At 39.5% G+C, this 16,055-nt stretch overlaps 1 protein-coding gene across 9 annotated transcripts in view; it reads right to left on the reverse strand.

The window, feature by feature from the left end:
* LOC134359482 (protocadherin Fat 4-like) overlaps positions 1 to 16,055 on the reverse strand; it is a 164,068-nt gene that overhangs the window by 97,560 nt on the left and 50,453 nt on the right. For 7 of the 9 annotated variants that reach the window (XM_063072794.1, XM_063072796.1, XM_063072797.1 and 4 more), the window contains 11 exons: positions 15,354 to 15,463; positions 13,329 to 13,474; positions 7,262 to 7,450; positions 6,633 to 6,721; positions 5,322 to 5,429; positions 5,100 to 5,209; positions 4,859 to 5,004; positions 3,398 to 3,586; positions 1,682 to 1,770; positions 690 to 797; positions 465 to 574 (listed from right to left, as the gene is read on the reverse strand). In XM_063072794.1, the coding sequence (XP_062928864.1) occupies positions 465 to 574; positions 690 to 797; positions 1,682 to 1,770; positions 3,398 to 3,586; positions 4,859 to 5,004; positions 5,100 to 5,209; positions 5,322 to 5,429; positions 6,633 to 6,721; positions 7,262 to 7,450; positions 13,329 to 13,474; positions 15,354 to 15,463 (1,394 nt within the window). The remainder of the gene's footprint in view (positions 1 to 464; positions 575 to 689; positions 798 to 1,681; positions 1,771 to 3,397; positions 3,587 to 4,858; positions 5,005 to 5,099; positions 5,210 to 5,321; positions 5,430 to 6,632; positions 6,722 to 7,261; positions 7,451 to 13,328; positions 13,475 to 15,353; positions 15,464 to 16,055) is intronic. The other 2 variants (XM_063072800.1, XM_063072799.1) reach the window with 1 other exon arrangement.

A 16,055-nucleotide genomic window follows, 5' to 3' on the forward strand; every position in this document is an offset into this window, starting at 1 on the left:
CTCCTTTTCTTCTAATTAGTTTTATGTTTTGGAGATACAAAAAAACAATTTTTGTTGGTATAGATTGGATAAGTAGTTCAAATCTCTTTGAGCTATCAAGGAGTCTAGAAATTGAGGGTGCACAGGTTGAAGATGAAAGGGGAGAAATTTAAAAGGAATCTGATGGGTAGGGTTTTCCACACGGAGAGTGGTGAATATCAGCAACAAGCTTAACAGAGGAAGTGGTGCAGGCAGATACAGTTGGAAGTGTCAACAGGCGTTTGCACAGGAAAGGTGTGGAGGGATATGGACCTATTGAGGGCAAATGGGATGAACAGAGCTAGGCATCACAGTTGGAAAGAACAAGATGAACCGAAAGGGACCATTTCTGAACTATACATTTTCTATGATCTATGATTCAGAGAACAATTATTATAAATGGGACTAAATTTTGTTAATCAATAATTGAATGATATTTAATGTACCTGATGGTAGGAGCTTCATCATTTACATCAGTAACAATGATTGTAACTGTGCCTGTGCAACTAAGGCTTGTAGTTGCATTGTCATCAATAGATACCTTAGCATAGAAAACCTGGGGCAAAAAAAGAGTGAAGGATTAGAATGAAATCTATAACACAGGTTTTAAAATAGTTGATGTAAAGTAAATGTGCAGAGGATTTTATCAGTAGTAATAATATTTCACCAACCGTGTCACCATTTTCAAAATTCAGTGTGGTTGCTGTAGAAATGAGACCCAGATCATCCACATGAAATCGTGCAGTGGTGTTGGTGGAGGAGCTCGGTAGAAGGGAATACTTGAAAATTAGAACAGTAGATTTTTGTAAGTGGAATGTTCTATTCTGGAGTAGGGAATTTATGAATCGCTTCATCTTGTGTTCTATTTTGATCTTAATTTGTTGACATTAGATGTCCTGCACCTATTGCTTCGCCACACATTAACCTAACAGTTGCCTTTGAAGCCTGGTCAATGGAGCCTACTCTGCCCTATCTAAGTGTGGTCATGTGCTGTACAGGTCGTGACTGTAATCATCTGGTGGTCAGATCATGAGCCCCAAATAGAGAAATCCATTTGACCACAGCTCAGTTTGATCAATTACCAAAGATGTCCAATATGTATTTCCCTGAACTTCACATTCCTAAGTATTCAAGCACTTCTTGCCAGTATTTTAAAAATAGCCTTTGGAAGTCTAAAAATCATTAAAAAATCTTTAGGAATATTTAATCAACTAATAAAGTACATGAATCTGAATTTCATTCAAATGAAATGCATCACTATCACAAGGATTAAAGTAGCTTAAAATGTATGAATCAAGTTCTTCCACTGCCTGTCTTAAAGTCAGTAAAGTTAATAAAAAGTACTGGCCATTCCCAGCCCTGCATGTGAATGAGTGCCCATAATATTATTACATTTGAAGGTCAAATATAGATAGATACGTTCATTTCTACAAAGAGTAGAACTAGTTTCCTCTCTCACACATACCACTTTCAGAAATTGTTCTTTCTCATTAGTTTTATGTACTTTTGATGCCAATCATTGCACTGTGTGAAGGTGTAGTTGTGATTTTTATGTATTTTCCAACTTGTGGATAAGATGGACATTGGGGATCTGTAGAAACCGAACCCATTCATTACCCATGGATGCCCTGTCAGAAGAACCTGCTATCACAAAAGGACTTACGTGTAAAGTATCTCCATCAGGATCAGAGGCAGTTAATTTGTATACTGAGGCACCGACAGCACTTGTTTCTGCAATAGTGGCAGTCAGTCCTGTATCAAAGAAAATGTCTTTAATACAAAATGATTTCCATTGATATAAAAGTTATGTATTTTTGCATGAATTATGACCAGCAAAAATACATAATTTGTGCATCAGAATTGCCAAGGCGAAGTTAAAAAGTTATAACATCACTATCAAGTGACTGTACAGAATAAATACAATGATTAGGACTACATGCCAAAAATGAATGATGCTGGCAACATTGGCATGTAATATTCACCTCTGATTGTGTTTGGGAAAGTAGTGGTCAGCTGTGTTATTGAGCCATTGCAGTCCGCATTGAGTTATGGTTTGGACAGCTAGGCAGTTTTAGGACAATGATTCACTGACAATGAATGAAAACACACAAATTCTCAGATTAGAATATTCTTTGTCTTGGAAGGGAAAATAGTCACATTTTTTATTTATTTATGTGTTTGTTATTTAATTAGAGAGACAGCGTGGAACAGGTCCTTCCAGCCCAAAAAGCTGTGCTGCCTGGCAACCTACCTATTTAACAAGCCTAATCACGGGACAATTTTACACTAACCAATTAACCAACTAACCATACACCTTTGCACTATGAGAGGAAACCAGAGCACCTGGAGGAACCCACACAGTCATGGGCAGAATGTACAAGCTCCTTATAGATAGCACTGGAACTGAACACTCAACTCTGCCACCCCGAGCTGTGGGAGTGTCGCGCTAACTGCTACACTTCCATGGCACCCTATATCCTGCAGCCCTTGTGTTTCTAGACAGGAGATGTCTAGAGATTGGCAGAAATTTCTGAAGAAGTTGCAGAGTAGGTCAGGAGGCTTGGCAAAAAGTGTACGGAGGAGTTGTGCTGTGCTAGTGAGGGAGGGAGTGAATATTTATACAATAAGTGTCAATATAAGGTGCGGGTTTTTTTTCATGCTAGTATTACATTGTTAGAGATATCCATATCTAGCTCAGAAGCAAGTAAATCTTATGATTTTTGTCTGTGGACTGTGGCAGGGTTTAGAGAAGTCAAGAGTTAGCTCAGATGCCACAGAATACAGAACACTGTTGCAACCATAATATTTTTATATTGCTGTATAGTTGGTGTGACATCAAGGGGATTTGCTGTACTTTCCTCACACAGCAGTTTCTGATACTAGGTAGAAACAGTCCAGTGTGATGAAGACTGCCATTTATGAAGGTAGGGACCTTTTGAGATTAATTATCCACTATGGCACAGTACACTGTACAGAGATGGATAATAAACAGCATAGTTTTGTAGCCCTTCAGGGCAAGTCACTGTTTACAGAGCTTCAGTGATAAATTTACATCATAGGATTGCACGGTTACTGTTAAACACACTCCACTCTGGCTCTCAGCAAAGGTCCCACTATCTTCAGTAACACATTATTGTAGTCATGTAAAAAATGTGCATAAGTGACTACCCTTGTAATGTGACAGATTTCCCAGTCACATCTACGCATTTGTGAGCAGCTTTGGCTACTAATTCACTACACTAAAAATGGACAGATTTACTACATTTTAAATCAAGTAATTAGACATCAAGAACAAAATAGTGGGCACTGCTGCCAGGGTAAGCCCAAAATATTGCAATCATTTAATTTATATTTCAATTAAATGTTTGATTATATTCACCTGATCCAGCTTCAAAATTAGCGTCACATAAAGGAGCTTCATTGATGGGGTTCAATGTCACGTTCAAGTTACATATTGCGTAATTACCTCCTGAATCGGTAACAACTACATTTAATGTATAGAATCTGATAGCAGAGGTATTTTCATAGTCCATCTTGAATGTGTTGGTGATTTGTGCAGTGTGGCCAGCTAAAAGACAAAAGAGGCACATAATACAAGCATACAAAGGTAAGGTAACCAATACCAATTTTGGCCTGTTAGTAACAATGGTCTATTAGCTGTGAGCAGTGAGAAACTACAGAGAGCAACAGAGACACAGCAATGGTGAAAAACATTACCAGGATGAAACAACACAAAAACAAATCGGTGTTAGAAACCACAAATAAAAAGCAAAAATGGAGGTAAGCTAGATAATACCTGCATACCTAATTCAATACAGAACCCATTAACAAATGAAATAACACCATTAACATAAGAACAGAGGAATTTTGTTGCAATTCTATGAGAAAATAACAAGCAGGAAAGTCAGTGGATGTTGTTTGCTTGGATTTTCCGAAATGTCAATTATTTAGGTGACAGAATTGAAGGGTTTGAGGCCAAGGTTGCAAAGGATACGAAGATAGGTGGAGGTGCAGGTACTATTAAGGAAGCAGGGAGTCTTTAGAAGGACGTAGACAGATTGGAAGAATGGGCAAAGAAGTATCAGATGGAACATAGTGTTGGGAAGTGTACGATCATGCATGTTTGTAGAAGGAATAAAAGCACCAACTACCTTCAAAAAGGGGCCTAAATTCAGCAATTGGAGGTGCAAGGGGACTTGGGAGTTCTCGTGCAGGATTCTCTAAAGTTTGACTTGCGAGTTGAGTCAATGGTAGGAAGGCAAATGCAATATCAGCATTCATTTCAAGAGGACTAGAATATAAGAGCAAGGATGTAATGTTGAGGATTGTTAAGACTGTACTTGGAGTACTATGAGCAATTTTGTGCGCCTTATTGAAGAAAAAACATGCTGGCATTGGAAAGGGTCCAGAGGAGGTTCATGAGAAAGATTCTAAGAATGAAAGGGTTAACGTATGAGGAATGATTTATGGTTCTGGGCTTGTACTCCACGGGGTTAGAAGTTCTTGATTAGTCAGGATGCCAAAGGTTACAGGGCTCAGGCTGGAGAATGGAGTTGAGAGGGATAATAAGTCAGCCACGATGGAATGGTGGAGCAAACTCATTGGGCCCTAATTTGGCTCCTGTGACTTATGGTCTAAAAAAGTTGGAACACTCAGCTAAGATGCACACAGATTTGGTATAGAAACAATAGAGGAAGTGTTAATTTAAGTAATGTACAAGCTAAAAAAATCACAAATACGGAATCTTAGGACATGTAAAATAATGAAAAGTGCAATACTGGTGCCCTTGTAGGTTGGACTTCACTGAGCTGTCACAGCTCATAGATGATGAAATTCCTACCTGTGTGGATTTCAAAGTCAGTTTCATTTATTGCAAAGCTGAAAGCCAAGACATCATTTACATCATCGTCAACGGCAGATAAAGTGATCAGTGTGGAACCAGCAGCTGTTTCTTCATTCAGGATCAAAGTGTTCAAAGGACAGGAGCTGGAGGTACGATAAATGTCCCAATTAATGCAGAGTGCCCTAGTAAAAGTAGGGACTGGTTTATATCAGCAAAGTCAGAATGATAATTAATGTACCTGATGGTTGGACTTTCATCATTTACATCAGTAACTGTGATTGTCACGGTGCCCGTGCACCCGAGGCCTGAAGTTGCATTGTCATTAATAGATACCACAGCATAGAAGAGCTGGGATGAAGAATTGGATTGAAGAACAGAATGTCAGTGTGTTAAACATTTAGAATAAAATACTTGTGCTGGAAATCTTCTCATTAGTCAGCATTAACAATGAATCACTTACTGTGTCACCATTTTCAAAATTCAAAGCAGTTGATGTGGTAATTTGACCCAAATTATCCACATTAAATCGTGCAGTGGTGTTGGTGGAGGAAGTCGACAAAATGGTATACTTGAAAATAATGATGGTAAGATATCTTTAAATGTAATGTTCCATTCTGTAGCAGAGCACATAGAGTTATAGAGTCATCCAGCATGAAGACAGGCCTTTTGGCCCATCTGATCCATGCCGAATGTATTACCCAGTCAGCCAGTCCCATCTGCTCATAGCCTTCTAAACCTCTTCTACTCATGTACGAGAGTGATTGATAAGTTTGTGGCCTAAGGTTGAAGGAGTCAATTTCAGAAAACCTAGCACATTTATTTTTCAACATTGTCCCCTCCTACATGTACACACTTAGTCCAGGTGCCATGGAACATATGGATCCCTTCTTTGTAGAAGTGGTCCACAGCAGGGGTGATTGATAAGTTTGTGGCCTAAGGTAGATGGAGTTATACGACTCTCGTTACATGCATCTGCAGTTCAACTCTGAGTGAAAATGCAGAAAGTTTGAAGTTAATAACTCATCTCCTTCTACCTTGGGCAACAAACCTATCAATCAGCCCTGCTGTGGACCACTCTGGAGGTCCAAGACGACGACTTCTACAAAGAAGGGATCCATATGCTTCATGACCACTGGACTAAGTGTGTAAATGTAGGAAAAGTAAATGTGCTAGGTTTTCTAAAATTGACTTCTTCCTCCTTACGCCACGAACTTATCAATCACCCCTCGTACTCATCTAGACTTTTTAAAAATATCGCTATAGTGAAACTTTATTTCTTTTCACAAATTTCACAGTTTGTTAAGTATATGAGAGGAAATTCACATGGCACATTGATATTTAACGTAGGAAACATCATATCCAAAAATCTATTAGAGGAAAGGAATATGAGAGCTAAAAGATGCATAGCACATAGCTCAGAAACACAAAAGAACCTGATACCAAAACAAAGACAAAGGTCTTGAATCAAATATGTTAACATTGGCTTGCAGGCATGATGATATTGCTTATTCTGGGAAGAGTGATTCAGCTCTTAGTATCCGTTCTCCTGGAATTCCCCATATAAATGAACTGACATGGCTGTTATTGATAAAGATGGGCCACATTGTAACTGGATTAGAACACGGGTTCCCAACCTGGGTTCTACTGACCTCTTGGTTAATGGTAGGGGTCCAAGGCATAAACAAGGTTGGGAAGCCCTGCTTAGAAGGAATTTTGGTTGCTGATGTCTTAATTGGATTGAGTCAAAATTAGTTTTTGGGGAACAACTTACATGTAAAGTATCTTCATCAGGATCAGATGCAGTTAACTTGTAGACAGAGATCCCAAGAGCACTGGTTTCTGGAATTGTCACAGCTGGTCCTGAGGATAAGCCATATTTTATTGATATATAAATCTGGAAGCTAATGGTGTTTCAGACATATCGGTGATTCGATTGGAAAACAGCTTTAGGAGAGTTTTTCAAGTCAGCCTGGCATTAAACTTACTTCAACAAGAAAATGGTTTCAACTGCCTTGTTGTGCATGAAGTAATCACAGGAAGCAAAAAGCACTTGCTTGGTGTGCACTAAGGGATTATTGTAGGACGATGGCCTCCCCTGTCCATACAGGTACTCAAACTCTTCTGGGATGGTTCATCCTGATGGATCTACACCACTTCTGTTCATTTGCTAGGTTTTCCACATGAGCAGTGTATAGATCAAAGATAACTTAAATACACTGAAAGCTGTCTTAAAATCTTAGTCATAACTCATTGTGCAAGGTGCACCTTATTATTTGCTAAACTCTGTCAAATTATTTAATTGATTGGTCTGCTGTTCATATTCATGGACAGGTTTAGCTGAGAGCCCTTGTCAGGGTTTATTATCTTATACCTTACTTATCTTGACTACATTACACTCACCTGTCCCCGCTACAAATTGGGCTTCACAATTAGGAGCTTCATTAATAGGATTTAAATTGACAGTCAAATTGCATATTGCAATGTTGGATGCCAGGTCAGTGACGATTACACTTAGTTGGTAGCTTTTGACAGCAGAGGCATCATCATAGTCCAGCAAGGAGTTAGTCACAATCCATACAACATTTCCAGCTGAAAACAAGACACAAGTTGAAATGCAGATTTAAGTGAAAACCTCAAGCACCGTCCCTCTCTATAAATGTGCGTCATGACTGTTATTTTATGTGTATCTAAAAATTACTCACTGTATCAAAATAAATTCAAGGAAATTATAGAAAAATGCTCCATCATTTTACCAAAATAATCTTATTTTGTTACCTTTTGGAGGAAAATGCATGTCCCATAATTACATTACCAGTAATATGCACTTGGAGCCTATTCCTACACCCATTGGAATTGGGGCATTAGTTCCTATGCACACTTCCTACCTGACCATATCAGTACTTGAAATATCAGATACTGCTTTATACATGGTGAGAGAATGGTGGAGGGAGCCCCATTTGTCCTTTGAGAAATGACCACCATGCCAGGAAACACCCAGGGCAGAGCTAATGGAATGAAGTGTCTTCCAAGTTAACCTCCAGGAGTAAGTCTCCTCATACCTGACATTCATGCTGCAAAAAAAAATGATCTTATCAGATTTACCAAGCTAATTGGTCTGCCATTTTGAACTGTGTCTTCATACACAACTAGCTACATTTTCAGTCCTTTCAAATATCGTACCCCTCTCATTAGTCTCGCTGATGACCAGGGATTATTATCTTGGCCATACATCATTCTTAGTGAACAGGCTTTGTACCAGTGTTGTTATCATTTTTGATCAGCTACTGGTCTTCAGCTTTGAGAGGAGAGGAGCTCCAGTGGGACCAGCGAAGTATGATACTAAACATAATGCATGGTCATGGCCAATCAGTCTTACTGCATTTAGCAAGTCAGTGCTATACAGAGCTGATAGTCAAAACCATAATCTTCAGCAATACAGATGATGGAGACAGTAAATCATGTAGATGGGAGATCTTGCAGATGCTGGAAATCTTGAACAACACACACAAAATGCTGCATGACCTCAGCAGTACAGTCAGAATCCATGGAGGTGAATAACAATTGATGTTTCCGGTTAAACTTCTTCATCAGGGCTGGAAAGGAAGGGTGCAGAAGATAGAATAAGAAGCTTGGGGGACTGAGAGGAGTATAAGCTGCAAAGGTTAGGTGAGGGGGGAGGGTAGGTCTGGCGGAGGAGGAGAAATGAAGTAAGAAGTTGGAGGTGATAAGTGCAAGGGGAAAGGCGTGAAGAGAGAGGAATCTAATAGAAGGGGACAGTGGACAATAGAATAAAGGAAAGGAGGAGGGAAGATGATGGGTAGGTGAGGAAAAGAGAACAGTTGTGAGGGAAAGCAGAATGGGAGATAGAAAAAGAGGAAGAGACAAAGTTATTCCTTGAAGTTGGAGAGATTGAAGTTCATGACTCTCAACACTGCAAAAGACTCAACCTTCTTTCCACCTGATTTTTCAAATATAAAAATAATTTGAAATATAACGTTGACAGCATCCACATAATTATATGATACAAGACTGAAGATAGAAACATTCCTTTGAAATACTTTGTATTTGTTGAAGAAGATTCCTCATGAACCTAGTGGAATTCAGTGAAGATGTGACAAGGCACATTGACAAAGTCAGAGCAGTGGACGCAGTATATACGGATTTTACTAAGGGGTTTGAGTGGGTTCTCCATGGTTGGTGCATTCGGAAAGTTGGAATGCATATGATCCAGGGAAACCTGGCTGTGTGGATTCAGAAAAGGCAAAGGGTAGGTGTAGATAGACCATTTTGTGTCTGGAGTTTGATGCCCGGTGGTGTTCCACAAGAATCAGTTCTGGGGCCATTGATCTCAGTGATTTTTACAAATAACTTGGATGAGGAAGTGGAAGGGTGGGTTATTAAGTTTGCAGGTGACACAAAGGTTGGTGGAGTTGCGCATAGTGTAGAAGGATGTGTTTGGTTACAGCAAGACAGTAACTGGGCTGAGAAGTGCCAGATGGAGTTCAACCCAGAAGATCGAATTTGAAGGCAGAATACAAGGTTACTGGCAGGATTCTTAACGGTGCGAAGGAACAGGGAGGTTTTGGATTTCACATCCATTGGTCCCTCAAAGTTGCTGTGCAAGTTGATAGGATGTTTAAGAAGTGGTATGGTATACTGTGGGCCCTGCTGTCTGCTCTGACTCAGTCGTATAAGTAAGGCTACATCTGTGGTGGTCCGTGGATTACTCGCGAATACAAAAGTAAATTTTTCCCACTAACAACCCTATGGCTTCTAAGCAAACAATGTTACTTTACTTGCTTGATAATTATATTTTATGATAATTAGTGGGTACAACCATGCAATACTTTGTCATATTATTAAGTTAAGTATTATATGTTTTATTGTACCAGTTACACACTGAATTGTAGTGATAGGCTATAATCTTGTTAATGTCGTAACTATCACTATATTTCTGTGGAGATCGGGAATTCATATATTTCTTTCAGGCTCCTGCAAGGTAATGATGCAACTCTATAAAACTCTGGTTAGGCCACACTTGGAGTACTGTGTCCAGTTCTGGTCGCCTCACTATAGGAAGGATGTGGAAGCATTGGAAAGGGTACAGAGGAGATTTACCAGGATGCTATCTGGTTTAGAGAGTATGGTTATGATCAGATATTAAGGGAGCTAGGGCTTTACTCTTTGGAGAGAAGGAGGATGACAGGAGACATGATAGAGGTATACAACATATTAAGAGGAATAGATAGAGTGGATAGGCAGCGCCTCTTCCCCAGGGCACCACTGCTTAATACAAGATGACATGGCTTGAAGGTAAGGAGTGGGAAGTTCAAGGGGGATATTAGAGGAAGGTTTTTTATTCAGAGAGTGGTTCGTGCGTAGAATGCACTGCCTGAGTCAGCGGTGGAGGCAGATACACTAGTGAAGTTTAAAAGGCTACTGTACTGGTATATGGAGAAATTTAAGGTGGGTGGTTATATGGGAGGCAGGGTTTGAGGGTTGGCACAACAATGTGGGCCGAAGGGCCTGTACTGTGCTGTACTATTCTATGTTCTATGTTCTATAATGGTCTTCATTAATCAGGGGATTGAGTTCAGGAGCCATAAGGCAATGTTGCTGTTCTGTAAAACCCTGGTTAGACCATGTAATATTGTGTTCAGTTCTGGTTGCTTCATTATATGAAGGATATGGAAGTTTTAGAGAGGATGGAGAAGTTTACCAGGAGGCTACCTGGATTGGAGGGTACATCTTATGAGGATAGGTTGAACAAACTTGGCTTTTCCTTTTGGAATAACCGAGTATAAGAGGATACTTGATAGAGATGTACAAGATGGTAAAAGGTGTAGATTGAGTATTTAGCCAGAGACTTTTTATCCCAGGGTGAAAATGGCTAATACGAAGGGGCATAATTTTAAGGTGTTTGAAGGAAAATATGGGCGGGGGGGGGTGGAATTCAACAGTAGTTTTTTTTTACAGAAAGTAGTGGGTTCATAGCACACTTTGCCAGGAGTGATGACAGAGGCAGATACATCAGGGACAGTAAAGAGACTTTTAGATAGGCACATTGATGATAGAAAAATGAGGGAATATGTATGAGGGGAGGGTTAAATTGATCTTGGAGTAGTTTATAAGTTCAGCACAACATCGTGGGCTGGAGGGCGTGTACTGTGCTATAGTGGTCTATGTTCTAACATTGATAGTTCATAGATTTGCGAAATCAATTGACATCCCACTTCAGAAAAATGTATTAAGGTATGTGTTCAATGTGATGTGGGGAAATGCAATGTAGTACTCATCAAATAGACATTGTACTCTGGTACAGATACAGCTGCTGTAATTTCAATCCTGGGAAAAAGCTTCTGGCTGCCTATTCAATTTATGCCTCAAACAATTATATAAAGTCTATCAAAACTCAATTCAGCCCCCGCCGCTCTACAGAAAACAACCCCAAATTGTCCAAACTTTTTTTATACCACATGACCTCCAAACAATGGACCGTCCTGGTAAACCGTAAGATACAGGAGAAGAATTGGACCACTCAGCCAATCGAGTCTGCTCTGCCATTTGATCATGGCTGATTTATTTTCCCTCTCAAAACCCACACTCCTCCCCCTTTCCCTCTTTTTCCATTCCCGATTCTGGTTACCCTCTCAACACTTATCTTTCACTCTCCTGCCCTTCACCTCCTTCAGCACCTTCTCCAAAGCCTCCACAACCTGTAATGGGATGACCAGACTTGAATGCAATATTCTAAAGGTGACCTAACCAGAGTTTTATAAATCTGTAACATAATTTCCTGGCTCATGAAATCAGTGCTTCAACCAAAGAGGATGAGCATGCAATATAACACAGAGAATGCTGGAGGAACTCAGCAGGCCAGGCAGCATTTATGGAAAAGAGTAAACAGTTGAAATTTCAGGCCGAGACCAGAGTCTTGTCCTGGTGAAGGGTCTCAGCCCAAAATTTCGGCTACCTGGCCTGCTGAGTTCCTCCAGCTGTTTGTATGGTGCTTGGATTTCCAGAATCTGCAGATTTCTTGTGTTTGCGAGCATGAAATATGTTGCCTTTACCCCCCTTTAAACCTGTGCAACCACTTTTAAGGCACAATGTACCTGGATCCTAAGATCCTTTTCTTCATCAACACTGTTAAGGATATTAGCATTAATGGCATAGTCTCCTAATCCCATTTATTTTGGATATCCCAAAGTGCAGCACGTCACGTTTGCCCAGACTAAACACCACTGCTAAATTTTGACCCATATCTACAACTGCTATATATCCTGCTGTATCCTTTGGCAATCTTCTCTGCAATCCTTATCACCAATCTTTATGTCAGCTGCCCTACCATACTTTCATCCAAATGATTCATATGTGTTAAACAACAGAGGTCCAAGTACAGAACCCCATGGAACTAGTCACACACCTCCATTCAGAATTTTACTCATCCACAACAACCCTGTTATCTGCGGGCAAGCCAATTTTGGATCCAATCATCCAAGCCAAGGTGGTTCCTATGCATACTAATTAGCTTGGTGAGCCTACCACACTGGACCTTGTTGAATACCTTACTAAAATTCATGTTTACAAATTCCATAGCATTAGCTTCATCATCACCTCCTCAAAACTCACATTAGTTGGGCATGACCCCCATTAATTTCCCTACCACTGACATGAGGATCAGAATCTATAATTTCGAGGATAATCCCTATTTCCCTTTTGAACAAAGGAACAATATTAGCTACTCACCAGTCCTCTAGCACTAGAACATGCATCATAGTAGAATTGTCTCTGCTTTATTATTTCGTACATTATTATTGCACATTGGTACATTATTATTGGGTATATTATCATTCTGTATTTCATTATAAGTTAAGTCTGCACACTGCTAAGCGTGTTTTTAAATGTTGCTGCTGTGATGAAAGAATTTCCCGCTTGGGATCAATGAAGTTTTTTTTATCATTATTATTAAATACATAAGAGTAATGTCACCTTTTTTGTTTTTGAGTTCTACCCCTACTGACTCAGTCGAAGAACACTCTTTTTCTTCCCCTCTGAATATAGCTGTGATATTGTCCCCACCATATTTTACCTCCCTGCCCACGTCTTACTAAAATTGAAATACTGGAACATCAAGCAGCCAGTCCTGTCCCTGCTGTAGTTGCCACATCACAGTTCCATGTACTGATCCATGCTCTAAGTTCATCACCCTCACTTTTGATAATCCTTGCATTGAAATAAACATATCACAATCCAGCTGGGAAAGAGAGGGAATCTCTGGAAATATCCATTTGAGACAATAGCTCTGAAAATAGCTTAATTTCCCAACATCTCCTTTGTGTTTGTTTTGAAGAGGGTAAGGACCCTTTACGTTTCACTGGATAACGAGTCAGCAGACAGGTAGCGGACATACAGTGTATAATGATTACATCAAATGAGCAATCCTTTGAAATAAGTACAATTTCCTCACCTTGAATTATTTGAAAGTCAGATACAGCAGTTGTGAAGGAGAAAGTAAAATTGTCATTGTCATCATTGTCAGTCGCTGATAACTGTAACACTTGAGTCGTGACAGGTACGTCTTCATCAACCAACAATGGACTCGAAGGACAACCACTAGAAATAGTGAAATGTGTTATCAATTTGTAACTACATCTTAACTAAAGAATTATTTCCATGGATCCATTCTCTTTCAACATTACTTCCATATTTCACTTCCTGGGTCCATTGGATATGACGAAATACTTCTAAGTGAAAAAACAAAACTGGATTGCCTACACATCCCTGTGTATGAGAGCAAGATTATTTTAAAAAAAGAAACCCAGGGCTGGCTTTGGCAGCAGGTTCAATAATTTTCACCTGTTCTGACCGGGCCACTGCGATTGTATTGGGTTCTGTGTCCGCAAAGGCCTAAACGCAAAAGAAGATTTTATCTGATATAGATATCTACGGGTACCTTATGAGAGGGAGGTTATACCGTATCCAGCTACTCTTCAAGGACTAACGGCAGCTCGTCTCTGAGGTGAGGATTAGCTGCCTATACCCACTGCTTGAGTGATGTGTCTCTCCTTTCTACCAAGGAGAAGATACTTGAGCTAATGATGCAGGTTAATACAGCTTATTTTATTTTTAACGATACACATTTAATGGGTGGCGTGTTGGAGAAATGTCTCTTTCAAAGGAGGTTAAGGCACTCCTTCCCTCCACTAGCCTAGAGGTCACACTTGGGGAAGGTGTAGCACCTGCTTAGCCCCTCCTGAGCAGGGTCACATGAAGCTCTGGGAGCAGGTGGTGGATGGTTGTATGAATAGCTGGTGCATATCACGTCCTGGTTATGTAACCACTGATGCCAGGCAGACAATCTCTGAAGAGTATTGATAATGGCTGGGACACCCATCTTGTAAAGACACTGTCCAGAAGAAGGCAGTGACGAAGCCCTTCTGTAGAAAAATTTGCCAAGAAGAATCATGCTCATGGAAAGACCATGTTTTCCTATGTCATTAGGCATAGCACAAAATGATGGTGATGACTCATTTAAGATTAGATAACTTTAGCACTTAACACTCACAGCAGATTTCTGATTTATAAAAGATTTCCAAATTACAAAAGATTTACAAACTACTAAGGATTCCCAAACACAGGTACAACTCTTATGAACTAGAACATACCGATGAGTAGTAGATGAACAAGTCATTTGTCACAAAAACGAAAGGTTGAGAAATGAATTCTAGTTCTTCTTTCTGTTACCCTGTCTTTCTGACATTCCTAACAATTCCCAGTGCTTCTGATATTTATCCTATTTTCTACTAGATGACCACATCTGCATGTGATTTTTTTTTCCAAATACATTTACAAGGACAAAGCAACTCACACAGTTAGTATTAAAATCTTCTCGTGAAAGAGATCCCAAGCATCCTATCTTAATGCTATGAGGGCTGATCGTCTGAGTATACAAACATCATGTATACTCATGATATATGAGTAATCATGTTAGATGTGCTATTGATTTGGGTAACATAGATGAGATGTCCCCTGGAATCTTCACTTTGGAAACCAGACCCCTTAGCAGTCGGCACCTGCTGTGGGCTAGCAGCCTGTGCTTCAAATTTCTAACTGATTACTGCTTGCAGTACATTAATAACTGGGGACTGATTCTTGTTTACAATAAAACGCTGAGCCAGGAATATTTGATAAAAGTTTAACTTTATCAGCAACAACTTTGACTATTTGGAAAGGTCATACCACTGTGCAAGAAAGCTGAAGCTAGCAATAAACTGCTTGTGTCGTGGAAAGTGAAAACCATCATACTTGACCAGCAGATAGGACATCAAGAAAAAATGGAAAATCTTCTTAAACTATACATTTCACTTAAGAGTGTTGTATGTATAAAAAGCTGACTCTCTTCTTTAAATTCTTAGCCACTTGCAGTGATTAACCTCTCTATCTTATCAGCCCACTCACAAAATGATTTCCCCAAATGAGTTTAATAACAAACCTTATAATTGGAGCTTCATCATTGACGTCAGTGATGTGAATGACGACAGTGCCAGTACAGGTCTCACCTGCAGGATCAGACACGGAAACCACTGCATCGTATAGCTTCAGCTGCAGAGATAGAAAATGCCAAAATATTTGCTAACTTGGTATAAGTAGTACGAGGATTAACTTACAGGAAATATAGAAATAATCATCAGCGGTCAAATAGTTAATCACTATTTATCAATTATTGGCTGCTTCAAATATTGTCAGTACAGTTCAGTCACATTGCTGACCTTCTTCTGTACTTATGACACTGATGCATTCAGATAATCTGGAAAGTATTTTGCCTTCAAGCATGAGAGCTATCAGTGAAGAGGATCTTAATTATATACTGAAATCAGGCTGATCTAATTATCTACGGCAGAGTCCCACTTAAAAAGATTGTTTTCCCAAACATCACCACCACAGATTTTTGCTATGAATTAAATTTGCACTTTGTATTGTAGCTTAATAACCAAAGCCTGTAATATCGAGTTAATGACTGGAGAGATATTAACAGTTCACATTTGGTAGTAGATAGCAGCATACTATTAAAACCAGTGTTCTTCATCTCATTCTCAATTTTTCAAGCCTTAGCTCACTTGGTCCTGAAAACTAAAAGCTTGCCCTTTTCTCCAGATTTCACTCGATCAGTTAAACTTTGTTAAATTAGTCTGAT

Source organism: Mobula hypostoma, chromosome 20 (genome assembly GCF_963921235.1).
Source record: "Mobula hypostoma chromosome 20, sMobHyp1.1, whole genome shotgun sequence".
In the NCBI taxonomy this organism is placed as follows: Eukaryota; Metazoa; Chordata; class Chondrichthyes; order Myliobatiformes; family Myliobatidae; genus Mobula; species Mobula hypostoma.